Source organism: Meles meles, chromosome 14 (assembly GCF_922984935.1).
Source record: "Meles meles chromosome 14, mMelMel3.1 paternal haplotype, whole genome shotgun sequence".
NCBI lineage: Eukaryota > Metazoa > Chordata > Mammalia > Carnivora > Mustelidae > Meles > Meles meles.
In genome coordinates, this window is record NC_060079.1 from 39,371,192 (window position 1) to 39,396,258 (window position 25,067).

Consider the following 25,067-nt stretch of genomic DNA (forward strand, 5'->3'; position numbering starts at 1 on the left):
GCCCACAGACCAAGCCAAGGAAAATGAGCAGCCAGAGTGTAATTACAAATAGTGGAACAAATGTCAGCAATGCAGTAAACTGGAAGGCACAGACACACAACAGGGGGCAAAGTAAATAAACCGTAAACAGAAATCTCAAAGATAGTCAATATGAGGAATAGATCTGGTCAAAGGCAATCTCAGGAACAAGGCAAATGATCAAAGAAAAACCATTAGACCTAGAAAGAGGTTAATGAGCAAGACAAAGAAAGGAACATGCCACTATCTCCGACACTGCATCAGCAAAGTAGCTTTCTGCCCTTGAAAACAGTCAGGTTTCTTCATCTGCGAATACCCATCACCTAAATTTCCTCCAGTACACAATTTTACTTATCCCTGTCACCAGGCTCAATGCAAAGATGAGAAAAAATAAATACTTTATGCATTTTTAAACTTTGACACAAAACCTTTGACCCTTGCAGATAAAAGTGAAGCACAAAATTCAAGGTACCGTAACAGGTGTGATGCCTGGAGGCTCAAACGTTAAGTTCATCCAATTTGTTCAAAGGCCACCAGAGTAAATGCTTTCTCAACGACTGTGCTGAAGGAACAGAGAAGGTATCTGACAGCCAACGCAAGAATATTCTTTAGAAAGCTCACACTTTGGTCAACATGTTCATCCTGAACACAAGTAGGTGTTTTTACAAGTAAAATGATGACTATATGACACTGAAATATATCAGCTTTATAACCTAAATTCACACTATAAACAAGTACCAGTCAAGTACTTACATAAAAATTCTATCAGAATCTGTGAATAATTATTATCTGGGCCTGGAAGATACAACATAGTCTGCTATTCATCTTCCCTACCCCACAGCAGAAATCATCTGTTTCTCTTTGTACAATCAAATTCCAAATTTATCAAGTTAAAATGAGTAAATGATGCTTACAGAGAAACAGTTTGCCACTAGTGCAAAGAAACTCCAAAGACTTTAAAAAGCACAAGCGTTAATCCAGAATAAAAACTAACCAGCCTACATTAAGCAGACAAACACAGAAATAGTAAAGTATATCAGCAGATGTAAAGTTCTTTTTAATTTTATTTAGACTTCCAATTGAATATTCTGCAAATGATCGACACAGTAAGAGAACAAATCAGAGCATGAGGTAACTGCGTAATTCCCAAACACAGAAAATAAAGCTCAAAATTCAAAAAGCTACAATTTATATGAATGGGAATATTGGAAAAACAGATTTTTAAATATTTATTCAGACACTCTCCACTGCGACAGCATTCATTTCTTCTGTGTCCTCCCATGCATTTTGCTAGAACTCCTCCTACTGCATTTTACTTAATGAAACATTAGCTAGCTTTAGATTCCCAAGTATAAGCTTCTTAAGGGCAGGAGTAGACTTTTTTTTAAATTTTATTTATTTATTTGAGAGAGAGAACACAAGTTGGGGGAGGGGCAGAGGGAGAGAGAGAAAGGAGGCTCCCCACTGAGCAGGGACAGGGATGTGTGGGGTTAAGATCCCAAGGCCCTGGATCATGACCTAAGCCAAAGGCAGACCTTAAGCGACTGATCCACACAGGTGGCCCAGGCAAGAGCATACTTCTTATATAGCTCTTGTATAACTCAATGCACAGCAGTCGCTGAACAATTAACTAATTGACTGCTTAATTATGAAACTCTGTGCAGTTACCTTTGAAGCATGAGGTAAGTTTATCTTTCTGGTGATCTACTGTAGCGTAAGTGAAGAAAATTATTATGTCAGCTCAGAAAATTGGCTGTAGGTTCTAGACAAAAATTTTCACCACGAATTTATGCTTAGATGTGTGCTCCCTAGGACAGCGTGAGTTCACATTAGACCACTATCCCACTGTGTTTCTCTAACATCTTAGTTTAATGGCATATTATTTACCAGTCCATTTCAATGCATTTAGCGTTTGGATTTATATTGATATATTAATCCTACTGATGTAAACCTCAATAGAAGTAGCCAAAACAGAGAGGAATTAAAACAAACTGATCTCTGCATCCTTCTGGGATGCCCCAACACTGGTCCTAAATATAAAAACTTTCTACCATCTCTGTTCTTTATTTGGTTCTTCATTGCATGTGAGGACAAGTTACTTGAAATTGAAAATAACTTTGGTTAGTAATTTGGCGGGGCAGGGGGAGTGGAGATATTTGAAACAAAAAAATAATAAATTAAGATATGACTATTCATTATAGTAAGACCTTTGTTTGGTCCCAAGCAAAATTAAACCTGGGAATATTTTGAGCATTGAAGGGGTACAGGAAACAAAAAGAAAGAGAAGCAAATAAACTTGACTATATCTAAAAAGTCATTGTAACCTATAATGTTTCAATGTCGTATTTCTCAATTATTGCCCACTAACAAATTTCAAACTACAGTGACTATAACTCCTTTAAAGGTAATTGTTCCTACTTACTGAGACGTAAGAAAATGTGACCCAATCAATTTTACAAACATCTATTCTATTATTGAATTCAATGAAATACGGAAATTGAAGAGGTTTTGTTTTTAAGAAAAACTGTCTTTGCGGCAGTCACAGGAATGCAATTCTCAATCTCTGGCTACAGAGAGTATAAATGACCAACAGCCCAGCCCCAGCTGCTACCCTGTGAAATCCATCACAACAGGTGAGCTGAGGCCACACTCCCCATGGGCCTTTCCCAGCCAATGTCTGAACACACAGCAAGAATACTAAAATGGGAAGCCAAGGGGTCTTTGGCTTGAGGACAAAACAAACCTGCCAAGTTCTCCTCGAAGTGCACATCAGCCCTAGACACTTTCCTCAACCCTCCTTTCTTCTCTCCTCCACCTGGCATCAGGTCTGCAGGGAGCTGGCCATCTCCCCACCTCCCCCAGCCCTCTCCAGGCCCTCTAGAAGGCCTTCCCCCTAGTGCCATGCATACTAAATCTCTTGCTTCTCCGAAGACCCAGATTAACACAGCCTTGTTCTACAAAGCGAGTTTCAGCAAGAATATTGTTTTCAAGTTGTATGATTCTTAAGTATTATAAATGCAACTTCATATTCAACAGGACACTTTCACTTTTTCTTCCTGTTCTCTAAATGTGAACACCTTATGCACTTTAATATGTAACCATGAGATACTTGTTAAGACCACGTGCATGCCAGGTGTCTGAATGTGTTTGAAAATTGACTTTCCTCTAATAACAGTTCTAGAAATACAAAAGACTTAAACTATATTTCTGCCTTTTGTCTCTTTAAAAAATACCTTCTGGGATAGAGCAGTATCTACTGTGAGAATCCTAGAAAGACATACCAATCATCCCTGTCCCCCGAGTCCTAGGATATCACCTACCACCCTTGTCCAATGTCGCTTTGGTCAGTAATTAAGGTAGGGAAAATACTCTGTAGTATCCCATGAACCAAAATAAATGAAGGTTTCATTCTATTCAGGCTATATCAAGGTACAATGAGTCTATAGGGAAAAAAACAAGAGGATCAGACTGAAGGCAAAGTCAAGAAGCTGACAGGAGAAGGTTTCGTGGTCTGTTCCCCACCACTGGACAAATCACCCTGAGTCTCCTACATTTCTGGGTGCATTGCAAGTAGAGGCACTGGTGGGCCATCTTCTGATTGTTCTTTTCAAGGATGTTTGAATAGCAAATAAGTACGCATGCTTCATGTCCAGAATAATAAAGATAATATCTCTTTGGAGCAAAAGGCAGATACAATTACAACCCACTATAAAAGACTAAGGTTTTCTAAACTCAAGAGTTTCTCTCTTATAGCACGACTTGGCCTCTCCACCAAGTCTTCACATGCTCCAAAAGCAAGGATTGGACTCAATTTTATCCCGAACTGAGCATCCTACAGTTTATCAGCCAGTAGGGAGGCCACAGTGAAAGCACTATTACCCAATAGCTGCCTGTTCGATAAAGGTCATTGGAGGACCCCAATAACTACAAACAATACTTTCCTTCCAGAAGTACCATGTAGACTTTCAAGACTATATATGCTATGAAGCAGACAGGTGTTAACTTGCTTGTCTCTCTAAAAATGCTGCTCTTCACCTCAGAGTTGATTCTAAGAGATGTTCAAGCGTTTAAGCAAACACAAGCACTACATCATGCAGTCCTCAGACAGCCATGAAGGCCCTCCAAACTGAGGCTACCGTTGGTCCTGCAGAAAAAATTAACTCTATATGTGTACCCTGCAAGCATTTATCTCCATGATGGGAGTCGCCCAATTAGAAAAGGAGGTAAGATATCTGTCCCTGATTTTAGGAAATTGAAATTACCATTGATACCGCACTGGCCCTGGAAAACACCCGGCTTCAGCTAACTCACTAGGGTTGTTATGGATAAAAGAATTGTCCTGGATTTCCTTCTTGCTGAACCAGGGGAAGTCTGTGCAATCACTAATACATCATTCTGTACCTGACTACCTCAGCCAAACTGGAAAGATCAATAGAAAAAATTAAGATTCTGTTGTTCTAAGTTAGACCCTGATGGTCTGTGGGATTTGTTCAGCTGATTCCATCTGGGACCTGGAAGGCCTGGCTGGGGTCCATACTGCAGGTTAGCCTCAACCTGCTGCTTGGAGTCTGGCTGACCAACAGCCTTAATTAAATACTCTGAGAGAAACTGAACTGATTTCATCATCGCCTACATCCATCAGAGTAAGTACTGCCTGTGATGTAAGACTTGAATTTCCTATACTCAGGGTTTCTCTCCTGAAGCACAACCTGCTGCAACTGGAAACTGAGGCTAATACAAAACACTACTGTTGCTATGGGTAATGAATCCTTTGTTGTTGACCCAGGGATCCATGTCTTCTCACAGCACCCGTAAAACTACAACAGACTAACAAGTGATGTAAAAATCATGTTCTTGATACTTCCCCCCCTGGGTCCAAAAGGACTGAGAGGAAGACACCATAGGAAAACATAGCATGCCATCACCACAGGCCTGAGAACAAATGCACAGAAAAGCAAATATCTACCCAAAGAACTTCAGGATTCCCACTCTGATTCCTTTCCTGACAAAAATTTACCACAACTCAAACAGTTCCAAGACCAACACCAAGGGTTTAGACAAACTCTTTAGAATCTACCTCACATTTGATACTCTAGCAAAGGATGGCTTTAAAAAGAGAAGAGACAAGACACACATAGAAAAGAAAAATAAAAGGAAAGAAATGAAAATAAAAGATAAATTCAACATGTGGTTGAAACTAGAGACTGGCTCACCCGCACTTCTTCGGACCCTCTTTTAGTAAGGAAGACTGAGCCAACATGAGGAGACAATCACTCGTGCTCAGACTGGGCCACATGAGGCAAGGTTTGCTGCTATGGCAGAAACACAGCCATGTGTCCTAATGTGCCATATGCTGACCAGCATAGAATGCTGGGCGTGGAGTTTCCCTTAGAACATTCCCGGATGTGGTCTGGCACTCCTACGTTACTTCTGGCTAGTATCATCCACATGGAGTTCCCCAGGCCTGACAAAAATTCTGTTAAGGTCCAGTACATTTCCTGCTTCAATTACCCATAGTGGATTATGCTGTTTGACTCTGAAAGCCCTTCTCTCATATACTGGAGAAGAGTAGTATATATTTAAGTCTGATACTTATATTAGTACTTTCTTTTCTGAGAGGGAAGACTCTCTAAGGCCTGAAAATAATTTTAGGTTATTTCTGACAGTCACTTTTTTTTTTTTTAACAGTCTTACTATACCATATGAGTAGGAGGAATGAAAGGATGTTCAATTCTACCAGAAACATGGGCAGTCACATTATCTTATTATTATTATCAGACTCAAAAGAAATCTAACAATCCTCCTTGAAAAAGTGCTTTGCTATATAGTACTTTGTTATATATAAAAGAACAATGAGAATTTTTAAAATTTTACTATCTTCCATTTCCTCCAATTTAAAAGCAAACAATAGGGCTCTCTTTTATTCAACAATAAACAAGTTTTATTTTTAATTTGGTCATTTGCTAATATCAGCCAGACTAGTACATTTCAATAAATACAAATTAAAAGGTAATGGTAAAATGGGCACTTAGAGTAATAGCTTAATAGGAAAATTGATAACCAATTAACTCTAAAATATACTTTACTTACAGAAAATTCAGAAGCACTCAAAAAGAAGGGTTGCTTAATTTTTTTTTTAAAGGAAAGAGAGAACAACCAGTAGTCCCAGGAAAGACTTATTTCCCCACCACCCTTGAACTCCCTAAGTTAACTAGCTATCTGGAAAACAGTATCTTTAACTCCTAACTTAAGATTTCCACCTGCTAGTTTAGTCTTAGTAATGAGAAACCTTCCTTCAAGAGTAAAGACCCAGAATAAAACGGTTGAATAGGAAAATAAAAAATTTTTTTAAATTCTTCCCATCATTTATTCATAATCAAGAACATGGAAATTTAATCTGAAATTATAAAAAAAAATGAAAAAAAAAGCTAAAATGAACTTTCACTTTTCAATGAAAATTAAACTTTAAAAACCATGTCAAGACATTTTAGTGTTTCGGAAAATAAACATAAAAAAATGTAATTACTCACAACTAAGGCAAACAAATTGGGACCCCACTTTTACCAAGTCTTTTTAAAACTTTTTATTCTGAAATTGTATATACACAGAAAGTTGCAAAAAGAAAAAACTTACAGGTAGGTCCTAGGTATTCTTCGCAAAATTCTGCCCCATGGTAACTTCTTGCATAATTATAATGTAACACTAAAACCAGGAGATTGAAATTGGTACAACCCACAAGAGCTTATTCAGATTTCAGCAGCCTTACACTCATCTGTGTGTGCAAGTAAGGTTAAGTTCAAGTTCGCTGTATGTACAAATTTGCTGCCATCACTACAATCAAAACCCATAACTGTTTTACCACACACAACTCTCTGCTGCCATTTACTTATGGCCACATCCAATACTTTCACAGACCCTATCCCAAACCTGTGGTGACCACTAAACTGTTCTCCATCTCTAAAACTTGGTTCTTTCAAGGCTACCATATAAATGGAACCATCCAGTGTGTAACCCTTCAGGACTGGCATTTTTCAATAAAGGTAATTCCCTGGAGATTCATGTAGTTGTATCAGTAGTTCATTCTTTTTCGATACTAAGTATTCTGTAGTATGAGTGTCCACAGTTTAACCATTCACCTGTTGAAGAACATCTGGATTGTTCCCAATTTGAGCCTCTGACAAATAAAGCTGCTGCAACAATACGGATATGGGGATGTGTATGAACCCACATTTCATTCATCTAGGTTATGTTCATGAGTGTAACAGCTCAGTTGTAGTTTTTGTAACAATCTTAATATCAACACAGCTAATACTTCTGAAAAAGGAAGATCCCCTTCAATCTCCATTTTCCACTGACTTTGTTTTTAATTTAACAAATTACTTTGTAAGGCTAGCATTTACTCAACATATATGGCAAATAAACTAAGCATTCTAAATACATTAATGTATGCAATCCCCACATCCACAACGAGGTAGTGATCAATATTATCCTCCTCTTACAAGTTAGAGAACCGAAGCATAGAAGTGGTCTGGGACATGATCCCGAGTCACATAGCCAGGATGCCAAGGGCTGGAGCTTAAATTCAAGCTGCGTGACTCACAACCCTAGTCCTTCCATCACAAGACACCACCCCTCCCACTCTAGGGACATGTGTGTTATTAGATCAAAAAGTACACATTAGTAAGGGCACCTGGGTGGCTCAGTCAGTTAAGGGTCTGCTTTTGGCTCAGGTCATGATCAGGGCTCTGGGATGGAGCCCCGCATCCAGCTCCCTGCTCCATACCCACCCCTACCATGCATCCCTAACCCATCCTCACTTCCTCTCACTCTCAAATAAAAAAATTAAATCTTTAAAAAGAAAAAAAAAAAAGTATACATTAGTATAAAAGGTATTTAGGCGATAATGTTTCCATGTGATTATTACATTTCCTAAGTGAAATTTTAAGAATTAGACATGAACTCCAATATGCTATGCAAATTAATGAATCTGATAACCTGGTACTCTTTGTACAAATATTGTATGACTAAAAGTAACCTGGCTACCGAAGGAAAATTCAGATAAGGTGAGTGTTCAGCTTTTCTCTACAAAGTTTCTTCTTAGTTTGCTTTTCCTTGGGCTTGTGGCAAATGGGAGCTCTGGAGCCAGATGAGAGAAGGGAAATGAGAGCAATGGTACATAAGCAAAAAGACTCTAGAGCACACATCAAAAAAACTGAAGGAGCGGGGTCCACATCAGAGTGGACAACACATCCCAGACTCCCATTCCTATGCTCTCTGACAAGCCCCAACAAGTCAGGAGGGACTTTTTCCCAGAAGCTCCAGTAATGAGACTTGCACAACAGGGACCACACACTCAAATCTCCAGGTCTGCTTCCTGCCCAGAGAAAGCAGGGCTCTGTGCTAGCCATTCACAAAGACTGTCATCAGGAAGATCACCATCACAAATATCATCATTAGAAATGCCACAGTGAATTTATTCATTTGACTATCCTTAAGATTTTCAGCCTGTGAATCAAATACCATTTTATTTTAAAATTTAACATGGAGATTTGGTTTTTCTATTCCTACCACATTGAGAAACAATATGAAGGTCAAACTACCCAGAGCTTTAAAATAAAATTTAAAACTGTAATTTTTTAGGGGCACCGGGGTAGCTCAATCAGTTGAGCATCTGTCTTTGGCTCAGGCCATGATCCCAAGGGATCAAGCCCAGACACTGGGCTCCTGGCTCAGCGGGAAGACTACTTCTCCCTCTTCTCACCTGTGCTCTCTCTTGCTATCTCTCAAGTAAATAAAATAAATCTTTAAAAAAAAAAAAAAGCTTTTTTACTACTTAAGTGTGAAATAAGTTTACTTTATAGCTATTAGTACTCTTTGTTTTTGAATATTGCTACACATTAGAATCATCTGAGAATCTTTAAAAATCCCAAAAGCCAGGTCACGCCAATTAAATTCTAAAAATAGGGGCAACTGGGTGGCTTAGTGGGTTAAAGCCTCTGCCTTCGGCTCAGGTCATGATCCCAGGGTCCTGAGATGGAGCCCCACATCGGGCTCTCTGCTCAGCGGGGAGCCTGCTTCCCTTCCTCTCTCTGCCTGCCTCTCTGTCTACTTGTCATCTCTGTTAAATAAATAAATAAAATTTTTTTTAAAAATAAAAATAATAAATAAATACATTCTAAAAATATTGGGAAGTGGGAGTCAGGTATCTATTATTTCCTTAAAGCTCCTCAGGTTATTAGCAATACTTATAACAGTAATTACAGTAATAAAAAACTTTTAAAAAAAAAGAGAAATTAAATGAGTATTAGTTATACAGCTTGGACAATATAATGGTTAAGTCTAAAAGTGACTGTGAGAACTTAAATATTTAAATATCTTTGAATATCTCAGTGTAACTTGGTCTCATTATTATTTATGGAAAGTCTTAACTTTCCAACATAAAAACTAATAGATCAATGAAAAGCCATAATTCACTTAATTGTCCAAACTTAAAATCTGTAATAGTCAACTAATGAGACTAACCAAGAATAAACAATTTATGGACTATGATTATATGTTTTATAGTGATCTCTAGTAAGTCAGCTTCTAGGAAAGTAACCTAAGGAAATAATAATAGGTATACACCAAGTTACATCTGTAAGATACATTATTAGAATTCTATACGTTATTTGAAATACTTTAAAATATTGGACAACATGCAGGTTTTCATATTTGAATATAAGCCAGTGAGCTAATAGTTACAAAACAGTACTTATGATTAGACATGAAACCTACTTGCAGTTGAACTGAATCATGTCGGAGACCTTCCACAATAGGTGAAAATCTGTCAGTTTTTCTTTCTTCTCCAGCTGATGTTAAAGCTTCTAAAACCTCTTCAAGGCTATCAGAAATTTTGAAATTAATTAAATTGCAAATAGCAAGTAATCCAAACGCCTAACTACAACTGCTTAATCTACCGAACTCCAGAATCACTACTCCTAAGCAAGAAGCAACATTTTAAAAGCTAAGTACATAGTATGTATCAAGTACTAGTTACATGTTTTTATTCATTTATTCCTAATAACCCTATGATGAGGGTTATTTATCAAACACTTAAGTGCTTTCTATGCATCAGGCACTATTTAAACCAGTTTACAAATATTAACTCTTTTTAATGTATATAGTTCTATGAAGTAGGTTTTATTATCCCTTATTATAGCTTAGGAAATGGGCGGGGGTGGGGGGAGTTAAGCAATTTGTCTGAGGTCTCACATCTCCTAAATGGAGCAAGGATCTAAAATCAGACAGTCTGTGTGGTGAGCATGGTCTCGGCATTCTTAACCACTACACCATTCTTCCTTTTGAGTATAAAAAAGTCTGGTAGCCAAAAATACATCATAGTAAGGATTTATAGTCAACACGAGAAAGACACTTGTTACTCCTTTAAAGACTAGTGTGTTAACACAACCTAGCATACTGTAGTGGTTAAGGAAGGAAGGAAGAAGGAAAAGAGAAGAACCGAGAAACAAGAGGGGAAAGAGGGAGGAGGAGGAGGATGGAATAGGAGGAAAGAGAGCAGAAGGAGCAACCTGTGTGTCAGCGATAAGTAAACCATTAGGATTCTGTGACACAATTAATAGGGTACTCTGAAAATGGGAAAGGGAACGTGCTGAAGCTGTGTCTGGCTTTGTGTGCTGGGGCTGCCGCTGGGGATCTCCTCATCCACGGAGGCACGCTGTAGCTATGTGTGCAGACGGCTGGAGGGCGAGGCCAGAGTGGGGCCTGCAGACTCTCTGGTGAGGCCACACTGGACAGAGACAACCCGACACTCCTCAGCTCCCCCGCAGGTTCACCACAAGGACAAGTTTCAAATGTGGGCAGAAAGTTCAGCTTACAGGCCTTTGCCCAGCCTTCATGAAAGGGTTATTTTTCTCTGTTCTGTTAGTAGTTTCATTTTCTACTGTCTTAATCCTTTCTGTTTGGTTTCTGTTGCAAGTTTTTATTTAAATTCTAGATAGTTAACATATAGCATGATAGTGGTTTCAGGAGTAGAATTTATTGATTCATTGCTTACATGTAACACCTAGTGCTCATCACAAGTGACTTTATTTTTAGTCTTTTTAAAAGGAATTTGTAATAATTTTTTAATGCATCTTATAATAAGTACCCCAACCTTTAAAAAAAAAAGCTTTATCTTTATAATTATGTTAATATATATGTAATGATATTTTAGTTACAACCTTAACATGTGTGAATAACATCTTCAAAGTTTAAAACTTCGGGATGTACTTTATGGTCAGACTATGCACCCTCAACCAATAAAGTACTACTATTTCATAGAACACTTTTCAAATCTGTGTTATAAATAGATTTTCAAATAGTATGATGTTCGCTTTTATATGGGAATATACATGAATTTGAATTAGCTCTATCTGAAAAACAAAAATACGTAAGAAATAGGATCCATTCATATATTTTTTTTAAGTCTTACTGAGATTTTTGTTTAGGGTTTGAAATCAGAACATTTTAAAATAAATATGAAAAAATCAGTTTTTCATAGAAACATGTTAGCCTAGAACTACTATACTGAGAAGTCATTATTACTCAAACATTTCTGTTCAGCCAATTATGAATCTAAATCAGTTGCTTAAGTAGTATTCATTTATTAACAATAAATTCCAGTCTAGAATAACGAAAACATTAAGTAAATCAAATTATACTGTTACATAGTATTAGAGAAATGAGTTGAGAAGACTTACATGCTTTCCTCTCCTACAATGCATACCGCAGAGAGGAGTTTCACCACATCCGTCATGATACTTGGGTGCTCGGGATCGATGGCTTTGGCTAATAGAGAAAGACTCCTCTCTTCACTCATAATTCTTTCCAAGCCATACTACAAACATTTTGGAAATAAGAGGCTATATGTTAGCAGTTCATTGAAAAAAATAATAACACCCTAGAGGAAACATCATTATTAAAAAAGTTGATAGGATAATATATTTTTACATTTAGTAAAAGCCAGAAAATAAATATCATAAACATTTTAAAAAGAATAAAAATTCATAAAAGTATTCATATCAAGAAGTAGGAGAGTCAGCCAAATATAAGTAACTTCTCAAAGGTGATTTGATAATGGTAGGACGATTAAGTAAGTGAGATAAGTAACAACCTGGAGAAAGGGAGAAGCAGTGAGGAAAACTGAGATTTCCCAACACAAGCACACAAAACGAACAGTCTGTTTCTGAACCAGACCCTGAAGGTATAAGGAGCTTTCCTGGGAAGGAAGGTGGATAAGGGATATACTATCACATCAACTCTATCCCACAGCAACAGAATGAGAACCACAGGGGCAATGTCAAGTTTCCAAGTCAAAAGTAAAATTTTAATGAAATTAATCCAATATATCTAAAATATAATCATTTCAACACAGTCGATATAAAACATTCGTTATTTCTTTTCTTTGCTACATATTCAAAATCCAGTGTCTTTTTTCTATTTACACCACATCTCCATTCAGACAAGTCACTCTGCAGGTGCTCAACAGCCACATGTGGTAACCACGTAACAACAGGGCAGACCTAAAGAGTAACACTGAGCTCCTAAGATGGGCCCAAGTTGAAAGATGATTTGGGCAGATACCATGTAGAAACTGGCATGAGGAGCAAAAGTATTCTAATCAGAATGATATTTTATCATCAGAAAGACAATGCAGTTGTAAACACATTATATAAACGGGATGATGCCAGACAAGGATAAAGTTTGTTTGCTACTGCTAGGATGTCACATCCAATTAGAAGATAAGGAGTCATGTTAATGACTTCGTGTTTTGATTTAAGGATGTATACATCTCTTAGGGCCCACTTACAATCTATGGAAGATAAGTATCAAATAACAGAGGATAAATAGAAGCAATAAAACGATACGATTTATCTTCCATGCCTCTCCGAGGATCTTTCTAAAGAGTGAGAAATTGGTTGATTAGAATTACTACTGAGCACAAAAAAGGACCTTAATCCCAATAACAGACCTATGGACTATGGCTTAACTCAAAATTAACACTAGGTATAAGTATCAAAGTTAAATCTATAACAAGCTTAGACCCAAATGCTGTGAGAATGAAATCTTATTTATAATTTTCCTATCTCGCAGATGCCATTTATATAAAGAAGCCGTTAGTTAACTGTGCTAAAATACCCCATTTGCTTTAAACTGCTTTCTAAGGAACACAGGTGTGAAGGAAGCAGCACCAGCATGGGGGCCAAGGGCCTCAAGATATGCTTTCTGGAGAAACTTTCCCCTCTTATCGGTGATAGGGAAAAGTTTACAGACAGACAGCGAAACCAGCCAGGAAGTGATCACTTTTGTGACGCCCTGGGCTGTCTCATAACTGGAAACAAAGAAAAAGAAAGCAGGCATGGGGCCAAGAACCACAACATTCTTTAATAATCATTCTAGGGAATTGTCAGAAGCATAGAAAGTACCACTTAGATCCAATTCAAAGAGTCAATCAGTCAATGATTACCAAGAACCAAAGGGCTGGCTCTGTCCTAAGAAAACTGAGGACGACAGAGTAAAGCATTTCCCCCTTTATTTCCCACCCACCTGGAGGTTCTTAACCAATGCCTACACCTCTGGAATCAGATCCTGTGGCTCTTCCAACCACTCAAGGCAAGGCACACCGATTTCCTCCAGGTGATACTCCCTATCTTCTCTGCGAAGCCCTCCAGCCCTAAACCATTAATGTGGGGAGAGCAGAATATGAGCATTCTCAGATTTCATAGTTTTGATCAGCACCCCCTAACCCCTGGAAGGTCCATCATTCTGACTTTGCTAACATAAACACACGTAGTGCTTATTTTAAGGCTGGAATGAGGCCAGGTTAGCACTACTGAGCACAGAGAACTACAGACAGAATTGCTGCCTACTTGAATAAAATTACTCTTGTTCAGTTATTTAAAAAAACAAAGCAAAACCAAACAAAAACTGTTGACTCTGAGACAAATCATCAACTTACCAGTGCTAGCATCTAAAGTGCATTAAATGAAGCCTATTATAAGGTTAGAGGCAGTGACAAATTTTGGAAGGTCTAAGGATGTCTCTCTACTGAATGTCAAGGACCCACCCAGGTTTATATGAAAACTCATGTGTTCTAAACTGTAGACTAAAGCCAGGTTCCCTTTGCATTCTACTTGAGACCTATTATTACCTAATAGATGGAATTTCAAGCCACTGCAAGGGTGTTCAGTGAGAGAAGGGGAAGACCTTAGATCCCTGTAGAGGATGATCAACAAGACATGAATACTGATGCTGAATAATTCCCTCTGGTGAGTTAATCCCAGGAGCAAAGAGAACGGTCAGGACAGGTAAAGCGGGCTGGCTTCAGGAGCAAAACACCTTCACTGCGGGTGCACACCTTAAAGCAACACTCAAACAGTTAACTGACCAGAATGAAGCCCTTGTCCTAATTATCTTTTAATTCAAATATATTTAACTTCTCATCCCTTTGTTTCCCCCTGATATTCAGTGTTTTTCCACTTAGAAAATATTAGTCTAGTTTATTACATGAAATCCACTTTCACCTGTTACCAGATTTGTTCATTATATTAATAACCAAATACTAGTACCTAATAAGGTACCACTGTTCTCTTAAAACCTGTATTTTTTTCCATCCTTCAAAGAACTCCTATAAATACTGCACAGGGAGATAAATGAAAAATCATCAACATATCCTGGGAGAGTCTTTATTGAAAAATTATTTCATATATTATTAATTTTAGAATTCAGATGTTATAATACTAATTCCAAGTATTAGTAGCTTTTTATTTGTGTTAGTACAGGTGATAGCAATCAACACAAAAACAATATATTCTAGCTCCACAGATACAAACTATAAGCAAAAGCAGTCTCTTATAAGAGAACACACTACATCAGTTAGAACCTAAATACATAAAGTTTACCTGCTCTCCAATTCAGTCTCAAATCGAGCAGGAATATTATGGTCTATATAAACCACCTCACCTCTCTTTAATTATGGTTTTCTCAAATTCAAAGAATGATGCACAAGATCATTCACAATACCTGGAATCTAATTCTTACAGAACAATGAGTTCAAATCTAGAATATATTTGAATATATAACAACATAGAACAGCTTACTACATCAGATAGTGTGCTTGAAAATCTTCTCTGATTAGAGAAGGCAGGAAGGTAAAAAGTATTTCATTGGTTAAAAACAAAACTCAGCTCAAGAAAATGCTGAAAAATAAATAAGACAGAAATAATTAGAAAATATAAGTTTTTGCTATATTTAGTAAAAAGAAATATGAATGTTAATAATTTAAGTACCAGTACTTAAGGGTGTAGTCTTCTAAAGGCTTATTTTTTATAAATGCGAAAATATTAAAAATTAATCAGAAATATACAGGCAGTTTTGCACTAAAACACAAATCATCCTAACACCATAAGTAAAATTCCTCTCCTGCTGTCTAATGGCAACTAAAATACCTATCATTACTGCACCCATCATGAGGTAGATATGTTTAGATGTTGAAGCTAAAGCCGTGGCATGGGATAGAGCTAATTTCCACAATTAACAGTACAAATTCTATTAAAAAAGGAAACACTGTCAGATACACATTTACAAACTCAGCAGACCTGCCCTATTACCTTTAGTCTCAATATTACTTACATTAAACATCACTGATCCATTTCTGGGACCTGTTTCCTATCGGTTCACATTAATTTCTTTGCAGATTTAAGTTCCTCAACTATAAAAACTGTCTTTCCAACATGATTCTTTGGTAATAAGTATTGCTGCAGACCATGTCTGATTATCATGTATGATTTCAAAACTTACTCATGCTATATACTTTGAAAAGGAAGGGAGGGCTAAAGAGGGGAACAAAAAAGAGACTAGAAAGGGAGGATTAATGTGCACATGAGGATTTAAGCATCAGGAGAGGATCTATTCAATTCTCAAGTTTCTCCTGTTGAGAGATGGTTGATTTGATACAAAACTAGAAGTCAATGCAATGTAATATTTTGTCCTCTAAGTATGCAAAAGCTTATCAAAGCAGTACATCTCTTTAGTACAAATTCCATAACATACACTCTATTTCACAGAAATTCTCTAAGAACTGATGAAGAATACAATATAACTACCTATGTACATACCTGTGTATTCATCAAAGCCTTTAGACACTGTATAACTTTATGCTGATTCTTCTTTACAATTTTTTCTTGTCTGCATTGGCATAAAAAATATCAGTATTGGAATTATAATTGGACACACAAATGTAGCTTAATTGAAAATAAAAATGAACAATATACTTACATTTTGCCAGTAATCAGTCTTTCCAAAATGTCCAGTAATAATCCGAGCCCCTCGTGTCCAAAGCTTTGCACCCAACTGATAAACAGAAATAAAAGGCAGTTACACATGGTCAGTATTCTAGTTTGGAATATCACAATAATGCTATATAGTCACAAACATTTTACCCATGTTATGTTACAACACAGTCCAAGAATAACACCAGGTGCAAAATCAATCATGATTCATCATCATGTGAAAGGAGTAGTGATGGAATCAAACAGCTTGTGAGAACTGACTATGCCCATCACTTCCATTCTCTGTGTCCAGTGACATCATGTAGTAACTAAAATCTGCCATGTTAGAAGTCTTATACCACAGAAATCAGCACATGCTGCCAATGAGAGTATCTCCCCCGACCCAGAGAGCAGAAATCAGGCAACTCTTAAAGAGGGAAGCTTCAGGGATGCCTGGGTGGCTCAGTCAGTGAAGCATCTGCCTTCAGTTCAGGTCATGATCCTGGGGTCCTGGGATCTAGGCCCACATGGGGTTCCTTGTTCAGTGGGGAATCTGCTTCTCCCTCTGCCTACCACTCATCCTGCTTATGCACTCTGACAAATAAAAATAATATTCTAAAAAAAATTTTTAATTAAAAAAGAGAAAGAGGTAAGACTCAGAGCTACATAAAGATTGCTGAAAAAAATTTCAAGATATCAAAAGGGAAGTCTTAGGAAAATTTTGCAAACCACTGACATGCATTCTACAAATGTTAATTTCCCAAGTTTCAAAGTTCAATTGTTTGTTTTTTTTTAAAGAACTTCATGGTTATTTTTAAATGAATATATTCATCTTGACCAAGCTACCTCTTTTCATAAACCAACTGGTATAATCACAATACTGTAATATAAGGAGGACATCACACCAAAAGTCAACAGCTCACCTTGATTATAGAAAAACTACCTTAATGGATATTAGTATACTTTTCCAGTAGTGATTTTAAAAGCCCTGAACAATAAAGAATATATTCTATCTCCAAAAAAGAGGGAGGAAGGAAAAGATAGGTTATATAACTGTTTATTTCTTTGTATATATGTTTCCATGTATGATTTTGTGTGTAACCCTTGAAAAATGGAACTTTAAGGGAAAAATTTCATCCAATAATTAAAAGCAGTTCTTAAAAATGAAGAACATGTTCAAGTCGCATACCCATATATATCATTTTCTTGACACAATAGAACATTCCCCATGACAACAATAAAAATGAAACACATTTTTAAATGAAAAAAATAAAAATATTATTTAAAAAAATTCATCTTCATTTATACACTTGTGAATACAGCTTACTTAACTATCAGTGTTCAGAATCTGATTCTCCCCACCACCTAACTAAATCAGGAATGTACTTAAGCAATAAACATACTGATTCCTATAGAGGAAAAGCCTAAAGATCACTATTACAGTGAAGGTGAGAAAAACAACTTAAGTACAAGTCGGTGTTTTGAAACTGGGGTGCTGCTTCAAAAGTGATGAGTTTACTCTCCACTGTCAACAACACACAGGTTACCTGAAGGCGTTTCAAATCTCACTTTCATGTTTCATGGAAACACCTACAGCATCTGCTTAACTGTTTACCTTGTTGGCATCCTACTCTGTATTTTTTATTTCAGATGAAGCAGGAAAGCTTGAAATCAAACCCATAAAGAGTAATTTGAGAGGGTCGCCTGGGTGGCTCAGTTGGCTAAGTATCCAGCTTTTGATTTCAGCTCAGATCGTGATCTCAGGGTTGTGAGATCAAGCCCTGTTTGATCTCGGGCTCTACGTGGAGCCTGTTTGAAATACTCTTTCCCTCTCCTTCTGCCCCTTCCTCTGCTCTCTCTAAATGGACAAACAAGATCTTAAAAAAAAAAAAAAAAAAAAAGAAGTAATTTGATAGTGTTACTTGGGCTGACACTGAGACACAAGGACAGATTCTGTTCATCAGGCCCTCCTGCGTTACTAAACCCACAGCAGGACATCAGTATTTTGTTTGAAGTGAATTCTTAACAATCTCTATATACCAAGTATAGCCATGAAGATATTCTAAAGCTAATATGATTTAGGATTGTTCATACTACCATCTCCTTCAATCACTGTGGAAAATAGAATCACTATTCCTAAAACTGCCTTATACCAAAAAAATTTTAAATTATGTTAATATAACAAAAGACTTCGTTTCACTTAACATGCTTATGTTGGAGCCCACTATAAAATTTAGGAAGCCTATCAAACCAAATAAATCAAGTTAAGTCTTGTGGTCTGAGTAATTAATAGAACATATCCTTTTTTTTTTTTTTAAATCACACTGAATATAACAATTATAACCAGAATAGTGGGACCCACAGAAGTTCTCAAATCAGTTATTTCTGGACCCACCAAATAACTCTTCCGCACTACAGACTGTGAGTCATTAAAATAAAAATTACACCCACTCAGGCATATTACATATAAACTAATTCTCTATAAAATAAACTTAATAAATTGAATGTAAAGAGGCCTTATACCAAATTACTTTGTACTACAATCTTTAACTCATGGTAGGAATCTCAATAAAAGAGAGAAGGGTAACAACCTAATGAAAGTCAGACTATACATTTCATAGAACACCAAAAACAAGCAATTGAAGACAGGGCACAAGGGAGGAAGCAAAGATGCTTGATAACAAAGAAACACTATATTTAAATGTAAAAAGCTGGTGAAAGTACTTATTGAAAAGTAATATTAAAACACAAATTAGATATGCATAATAAGGCTCCCTGTTTTCTTAAAAATTTGCCAGGCCAGGATAGAGTTGTATGAACAAGTTGTCACTCACAAACTCAATTTCTCAAAACCTGACCCCCCCCATCCTTACTATTTTCAGCAATATTACTTTTAAAATGAGGGGCCAATATTACTTCTTATCTTTTCTGAAAAAGATGTTCAAGATAAAAGGTGATATTGAGTAGGTAGGTCTGCAGTACTGACAGAGGTTCATTGAAATCCATAGCTTCTTACAAAAGTAAAAAATTTCTCATCATCAATATAAGAAGCAACCTGGAGAAAAAATTATCAACTGATCTATAAATGATCAATCTTCAGAAAATAAAATCTGTTCTGTTTCTTCTGTGCCTGTCAGCACAGTACCATCAGGCATTATGTGGTTTAGCTACAAACTGCATTCATGGATGAACGAGCACTGTGCAAATGTTTCTTCTTCATGAATAGAAATGACATAGAGATTAGTATGTCATTTGTATTGGGAAAAAATTGCTTTAAAACAGCAAAAAGAAATGTGCTAAGTACTAATTTAACACAAAATCTGCCTCTTAAAATTCTATAACAGGAAATATCAAACTCTTCTCTTTTAATTGCTTCAAAAAAAATCTTCTAAGTATATTGCCATTTAGCACTTTCCTAGCAGGGGGCTCAACGAAGGAGCAAAGAAGAGGTGAAGAGGTAACAGAAGGGGAGAAAAAAAGGAGAAGGAGAGCAGGTCTCTAGGATTAAATGTTCAAACCATCTTTAAATAAATGTTCAAAGCAGCTTAGCCTTTGAAATTCAGTTATTCCTTCCTCAGGATGAAATCAAAGGTATGCAAAGTGGTTTCCTATGTATTGTTGGCTTTATGCAGCAAATACAGTCACCTCATTGAGCAGGAGAGGCAATCATCAGGTCTCAGATTTACTCCCTGGCCAAAGGAACACTACCCCTGTAGGTTTCCCACAGGCTACAGTGAGTTACCCTCTCTCCTCCCAAATGTGCTAGGAAGAAGAGAAAGACAAAGGCATCAGAGATAGAGCTGGAATAAATCCACCACATCCTAAGGGCAACCTGACCACTTACATACACCAGGAGGGTAAAGGCCATTTCTAATTGGTCTTTAAATTCCCCAGCACCTGGAACAGACTAAGCACTCAGAAACAGTTTTAAAATGGAATCTTCTTCGATTTCTCTATTTCAGGTAAAGAACACAAAGAGAGGTTAAGGTCACTTAGAAATAGCATCCAGGTCTGCTAGTGCCCCGGCTCACAGCCTTACTTTATAGATGTAAAAAAAGGTACAAAGCGGTGACGCCTCCCCTGCGTTCTCATTGAGCCTGTCTCAACCTTCATGCCGAAAACATCAGTTCTGATTTCGGAACAGGTACTTATCCGTACTGAACCAAGGATGATGAATCTAGAGTCCTTGTCCTTATCATACTTTAGGACTTGATTGACTGCCGCTCAAAGGGTGATGTTCATTACCACTGAAACAAATGTTCGTTAACAAAGCCACTCAGCATTTTGGAAGGGCTCATTGTGTGCCCAAGACTGCAGTAGGTATGACAAATACAAAACTGAATAAAACATGTTCTCCGTCCTTGTAAGGATCACAGACTAGTGGTTGAAACAAATGTTGAGCTAAATTATCTCCATAATGTAATAAGTGTTATAATCATGATGCTAAGGAAACAGAAGAAGGATCTCCCTCTCCAAAGAACAAATTCGTTGAGGTCTGACCTGAGTCTTGAAGTCAGAGAAAGAGCAGTTTCTGAGGCAGAGGGAGAATACATACAAACATATTAAATATCAAAGATGTGCCTGTGCTGACTACCAGAGGTGGCTGTATCAGATAAAACCCAAAAGGTAGGAAAGAACTTCTGGGAAAAACTCTATACAATGTCACGGGCAACAGGAAACCATTAGGTCTATGTGGTAGGCAGAGTAATTTTACCCCTACCCCCAGAAAGATGCCCATGGCCTAACACCAGAAGCTGTGGTTATCTGATATAGCAAAAGAGGAAATAAAAAAGGAAACTGAGGTGACTAATCAGAGTATTTTTAAAATAGAGAGATTATCCTAAATTATCCAGGTGAATCCAGTCTAATTACCTAGTTCACTGAAGTTGAAAGCATTTCCCAGAGGGATCAAAGATAAAATGGCAGAAAGAAGAGAGATGTAAAAGCATGAGAAGGACTCTGCCTTTATAGGTTTAGAGACTGAGGAAGGGGAATAGGAGCCAAAAAATTGGAGAAGGGGCACTCTAGAGCTGAGACAACCCTCACACGACAACCACCGAGAAAAAAGGGATGTCAGTCTCACAACCACAAGAAATTGAATTTTGCCAATAACCCAAATAATCAAGCAAACATCAAGAACACAAGATCTCTCTCCATTTATTCAGAACTTCAGTTCTCTTCATTTTGATTTTGTGGTTTTCACCATAAGTCCTCTACATGATTTGTTAGATATATACCAGTTTTGTTCTTTCTATAGTTTTTTTTTTTTTCTCTCCCAGGAGGGGGGTGGTGATAGAGGAAAGCAATAGTAAATGGAGTTTTGCAAAAGTTCGTTGTTAGTAAAACAAATATATTTACCACGCTGTTGTACAAGAAATCTCTGAAACTTTTGCAACTTGCAAAATACAATTGATTTTTATCTTAAATCTGCACTGTTGCTGAACTTACTAATTAGTTCTAGATTTGGGAGATTCAACTTTTCTATGTAAACAACCATGCCATCTACAAATAAGGACAATTAATATCCCTTCCTTTTTTACTTATATGTAAAGTAAATAAATAGTACTTATAAATACTTATATATGAAGTAATAAAGTAATGTATGAAGTAAATAAAGTAATACTTTTTGTTCGTTTCATTTGCGCTTCACTGCTTTGGCTAGAAATTCCAGCACTGTGTTGAACAAGAGTGGCAAGAGCAAACCATCCTTGCCTTGTTCCCAGCCTGAGGGGGAAAATTTTGAACCTCTCACATTTAATGTTAGCTTTAAAATTTTTGTAGATTCATGTTGTCAAGTGGAGAAAGTATTCCTCTGTATTAGTTTCCTGGAGAAGCTATGACAAAGTACCACAAAGTAGAAAACTTAAAAGAGAAGTTTATTCTCATAGTTCTGACTAGAAGCCCAAAGTTAATAGGGCCAGGCCTCCTCTCTGATTATGGGTAGAACTTTCCTTGCCTCTTCTTAGCTTCTGGGAATAATGGCTAATCCAGGATTTCCATACCTCTCACCACATGACACTTTGTCTCTCTCCTTAAAAGGACAAAAATTGGATTAAGAGCCTACTCTGTTCCTTTATAAACTCATCTTATTATAACTGTAATGACCCAATTTTCAAATAAGGTCACATTCTAAGGCATCAGTACTTAAAAACCTTTTTTCTGCAGGACACAATTCAATCTATAACATTTCTATTTTTCCCCAGTTTTTATCAGGAGTAAGTGTTCAGTTTTGTCAAAACTTTGTCTGCATCTATTGATATATGATTTTTCTTCTTTAGTCTTGTTGATTAAGTGCATTATGATGAAGATTTTCATGCCTATATTCATGATAGACGTGAGTCTGTAAATCTGGGGTTTGGGGTTTTATTACTGTCTTTATTTGGTTTTACTAACAGCACCAGCTTCATAAAATATATTGTTCCCTGCTCTTGTATTTTCCGGATGAGATTGTGTAGAATTAATATAAATCTTTCCTCAAATCTTTAGTAGAATTCTCCAGGGAAGTCATCTGTACTTGAAGATCTTTTAGGGAGTCTTAAAATCATTATTTAATTTCCTAATAGAGAACAATTCAAATTTTCTTTTCCCCATGGGGTGTTGTAGTACTTTGCTTTTTGAAGAACTGGTCTTTCAAGTTCTCCAATTTGTGTTTAAAGTTTGTTGTTTGCCTTACTACTCTGGTGACACAGGGTCTGCAGTGATACTCGGTTTTATTGCTGACGCTAGTAATTTGTCCATTTTTTTCACCGATAAAGATTAAACAGTTTTATTAATCTTCTCAAAGAACTACATCCTTGTTTCATTGATTTCCTCTATTGTTACTCTGTTTGCAATTTAATTGATTTCTACTCTTTATTATTTCCTATTTATTTTGGATGAAAATTTATTGACTTGAGCCCTTTTTCTTTTTCTCTACCTAACGCAGGTATTCAATGCCACAGATTTCCTTCCCAGTACTACTTTAGACATGTGCTATAAGTTCTGAAATGTTGTATTTTCATTAACTTCAGTGTATTTTTTTTATTTCCTTTGAGATTTTTTTCTTTGACTCAAGGATTATATACAAATGTGTTATCTACTTTACAAATGTTTGGATATCTTCCTGCTATCTTTCTGTTACTGATTTCTAGTTTGACCCTTTTGGGGGAAGAACACATTTCGTAGGATTTTAATTTTTTTAAATTTGATGAGGTTTGCTTTGTGGCCCAAGATATGGTCTATGTTGGTCTATGTTTTCAGGATGTGTACTCTGCTGTTAGATGGAATGGTTTATAAATACACATGTTCTTTTACTTGATAGTAGTGTTAAGTTCTTATTGGTGATTTTCCAACTAGATGTTCTACTGATTGTGAACCAAATTATGAAGTCTCCAAATCTATTTGTGGATATATCTATTCCTTTCAATTCTAGTATTTTTGCTTCATATACTGTGCACATCTGAGGTTTGAAGTGTACACTTAGGATGGGTCTTTTGATGGACTGCCTCATAAAAATACAACTTTTTCTTTACTCTGAGATCAACACTATAGGATACTAAAATAGCCATGAGCATCTTTTAATGTTTGCATAATATGTTTTACTATCTTTTCACTTCCATCTGTCTATATCACTATATTTAAAGCTAATTTCTGATAGAAAGCATATAATCAGGTGATGTTTCTTCATCTACTCTGCCAATCTCCCTTAATTGGCAAAACCATTTACACTTAATGTAATTATTGACATGTTAAGGTTTCACTCTAGTATTTTTTTTATACTGTTCATTCTGTTTGTTCATTTTCTTTTCCGTCTTCTTGTGGTTTACTAAAACATGTTTTAGAATGTCATTTTTAAAACTTTTTTTATTTATCACGTTTTTTTATTTATAGCTCATACAGCTTTTCTAGAGGTCAATCTGTGTACATCATAATATATCAAAGTTTACTGACACCATGCTGTAAAAGTATTCTTCAGGAATTCAGAATTCTTTAAATTCTTTAAATAAGAATACTTTAACTGGCACCATCATTTTACAAGTTTGAGTGAATTGTACAAACTTTCTCTCCTGTTACAAATCAAACAGTGTCCCTCAAAATTCACATGTTGAAACCCAAACCCACAATGTGACTGTATTTAGAGATAAGGCCTTTACAGAGATAATTAAGGTTAAATGAGATTGTAAGGATAGGGCCCTAATCCAGTAGGACTACTGTCCTTGTAAGAGGAAGAGACCCCAGGACTGCACACCCACAGAGCAAAGGCCATGTGGAGACACTACAGGACAGCAGCCATCGGCAAGCCAAAGAGAGAGGCCAAATAAGAAACCAAACCTGCGGCACTTGACCATGGCCTTAAGGCTTTCAGCCTCCAGAACTGTGAGAAAATAAGTTTCTGTTTAAGCCACCCAGTCTGTAACATTTTTATTACGGCAGGCCAAGCTAACACACCTCCCTTTATGCATCTTTACCCTCCCCATTTAGAGTATAGTTGTTTTACATATTTCTTCTACATAGATTTAGAACCATATCAGATATAATTTTTGCTTCTACCAAACTTAACTTATAAAATTCAAGAAAAATATACTTATGCTTATTTTTACTGACACTGCACACTTTTTCTTCCCAATATTTCAAGAATGCCCTCTTTTATTGTTTCCTTCATTTAGAAAATGTTCTTTAGCCATTCTTTTAGGGTGAATTTTCTGGCCACAAATTCCCTTTGTTTTGCTTCATCTGAATATGTCTAGATTTCCCCTTCATTCC

At 36.6% G+C, this 25,067-nt stretch overlaps 1 protein-coding gene across 2 annotated transcripts in view; it reads right to left on the reverse strand.

Annotated features, from left to right (window-relative positions):
• Window positions 1-25,067, reverse strand: part of DIAPH3 (diaphanous related formin 3) — a 512,673-nt gene that overhangs the window by 345,803 nt on the left and 141,803 nt on the right. For both annotated transcript variants that reach the window (XM_046028127.1, XM_046028128.1), the window contains 4 exons: window positions 16,333-16,407; window positions 16,173-16,242; window positions 11,757-11,893; window positions 9,793-9,898 (listed from right to left, as the gene is read on the reverse strand). In XM_046028127.1, the coding sequence (XP_045884083.1) occupies window positions 9,793-9,898; window positions 11,757-11,893; window positions 16,173-16,242; window positions 16,333-16,407 (388 nt within the window). The remainder of the gene's footprint in view (window positions 1-9,792; window positions 9,899-11,756; window positions 11,894-16,172; window positions 16,243-16,332; window positions 16,408-25,067) is intronic.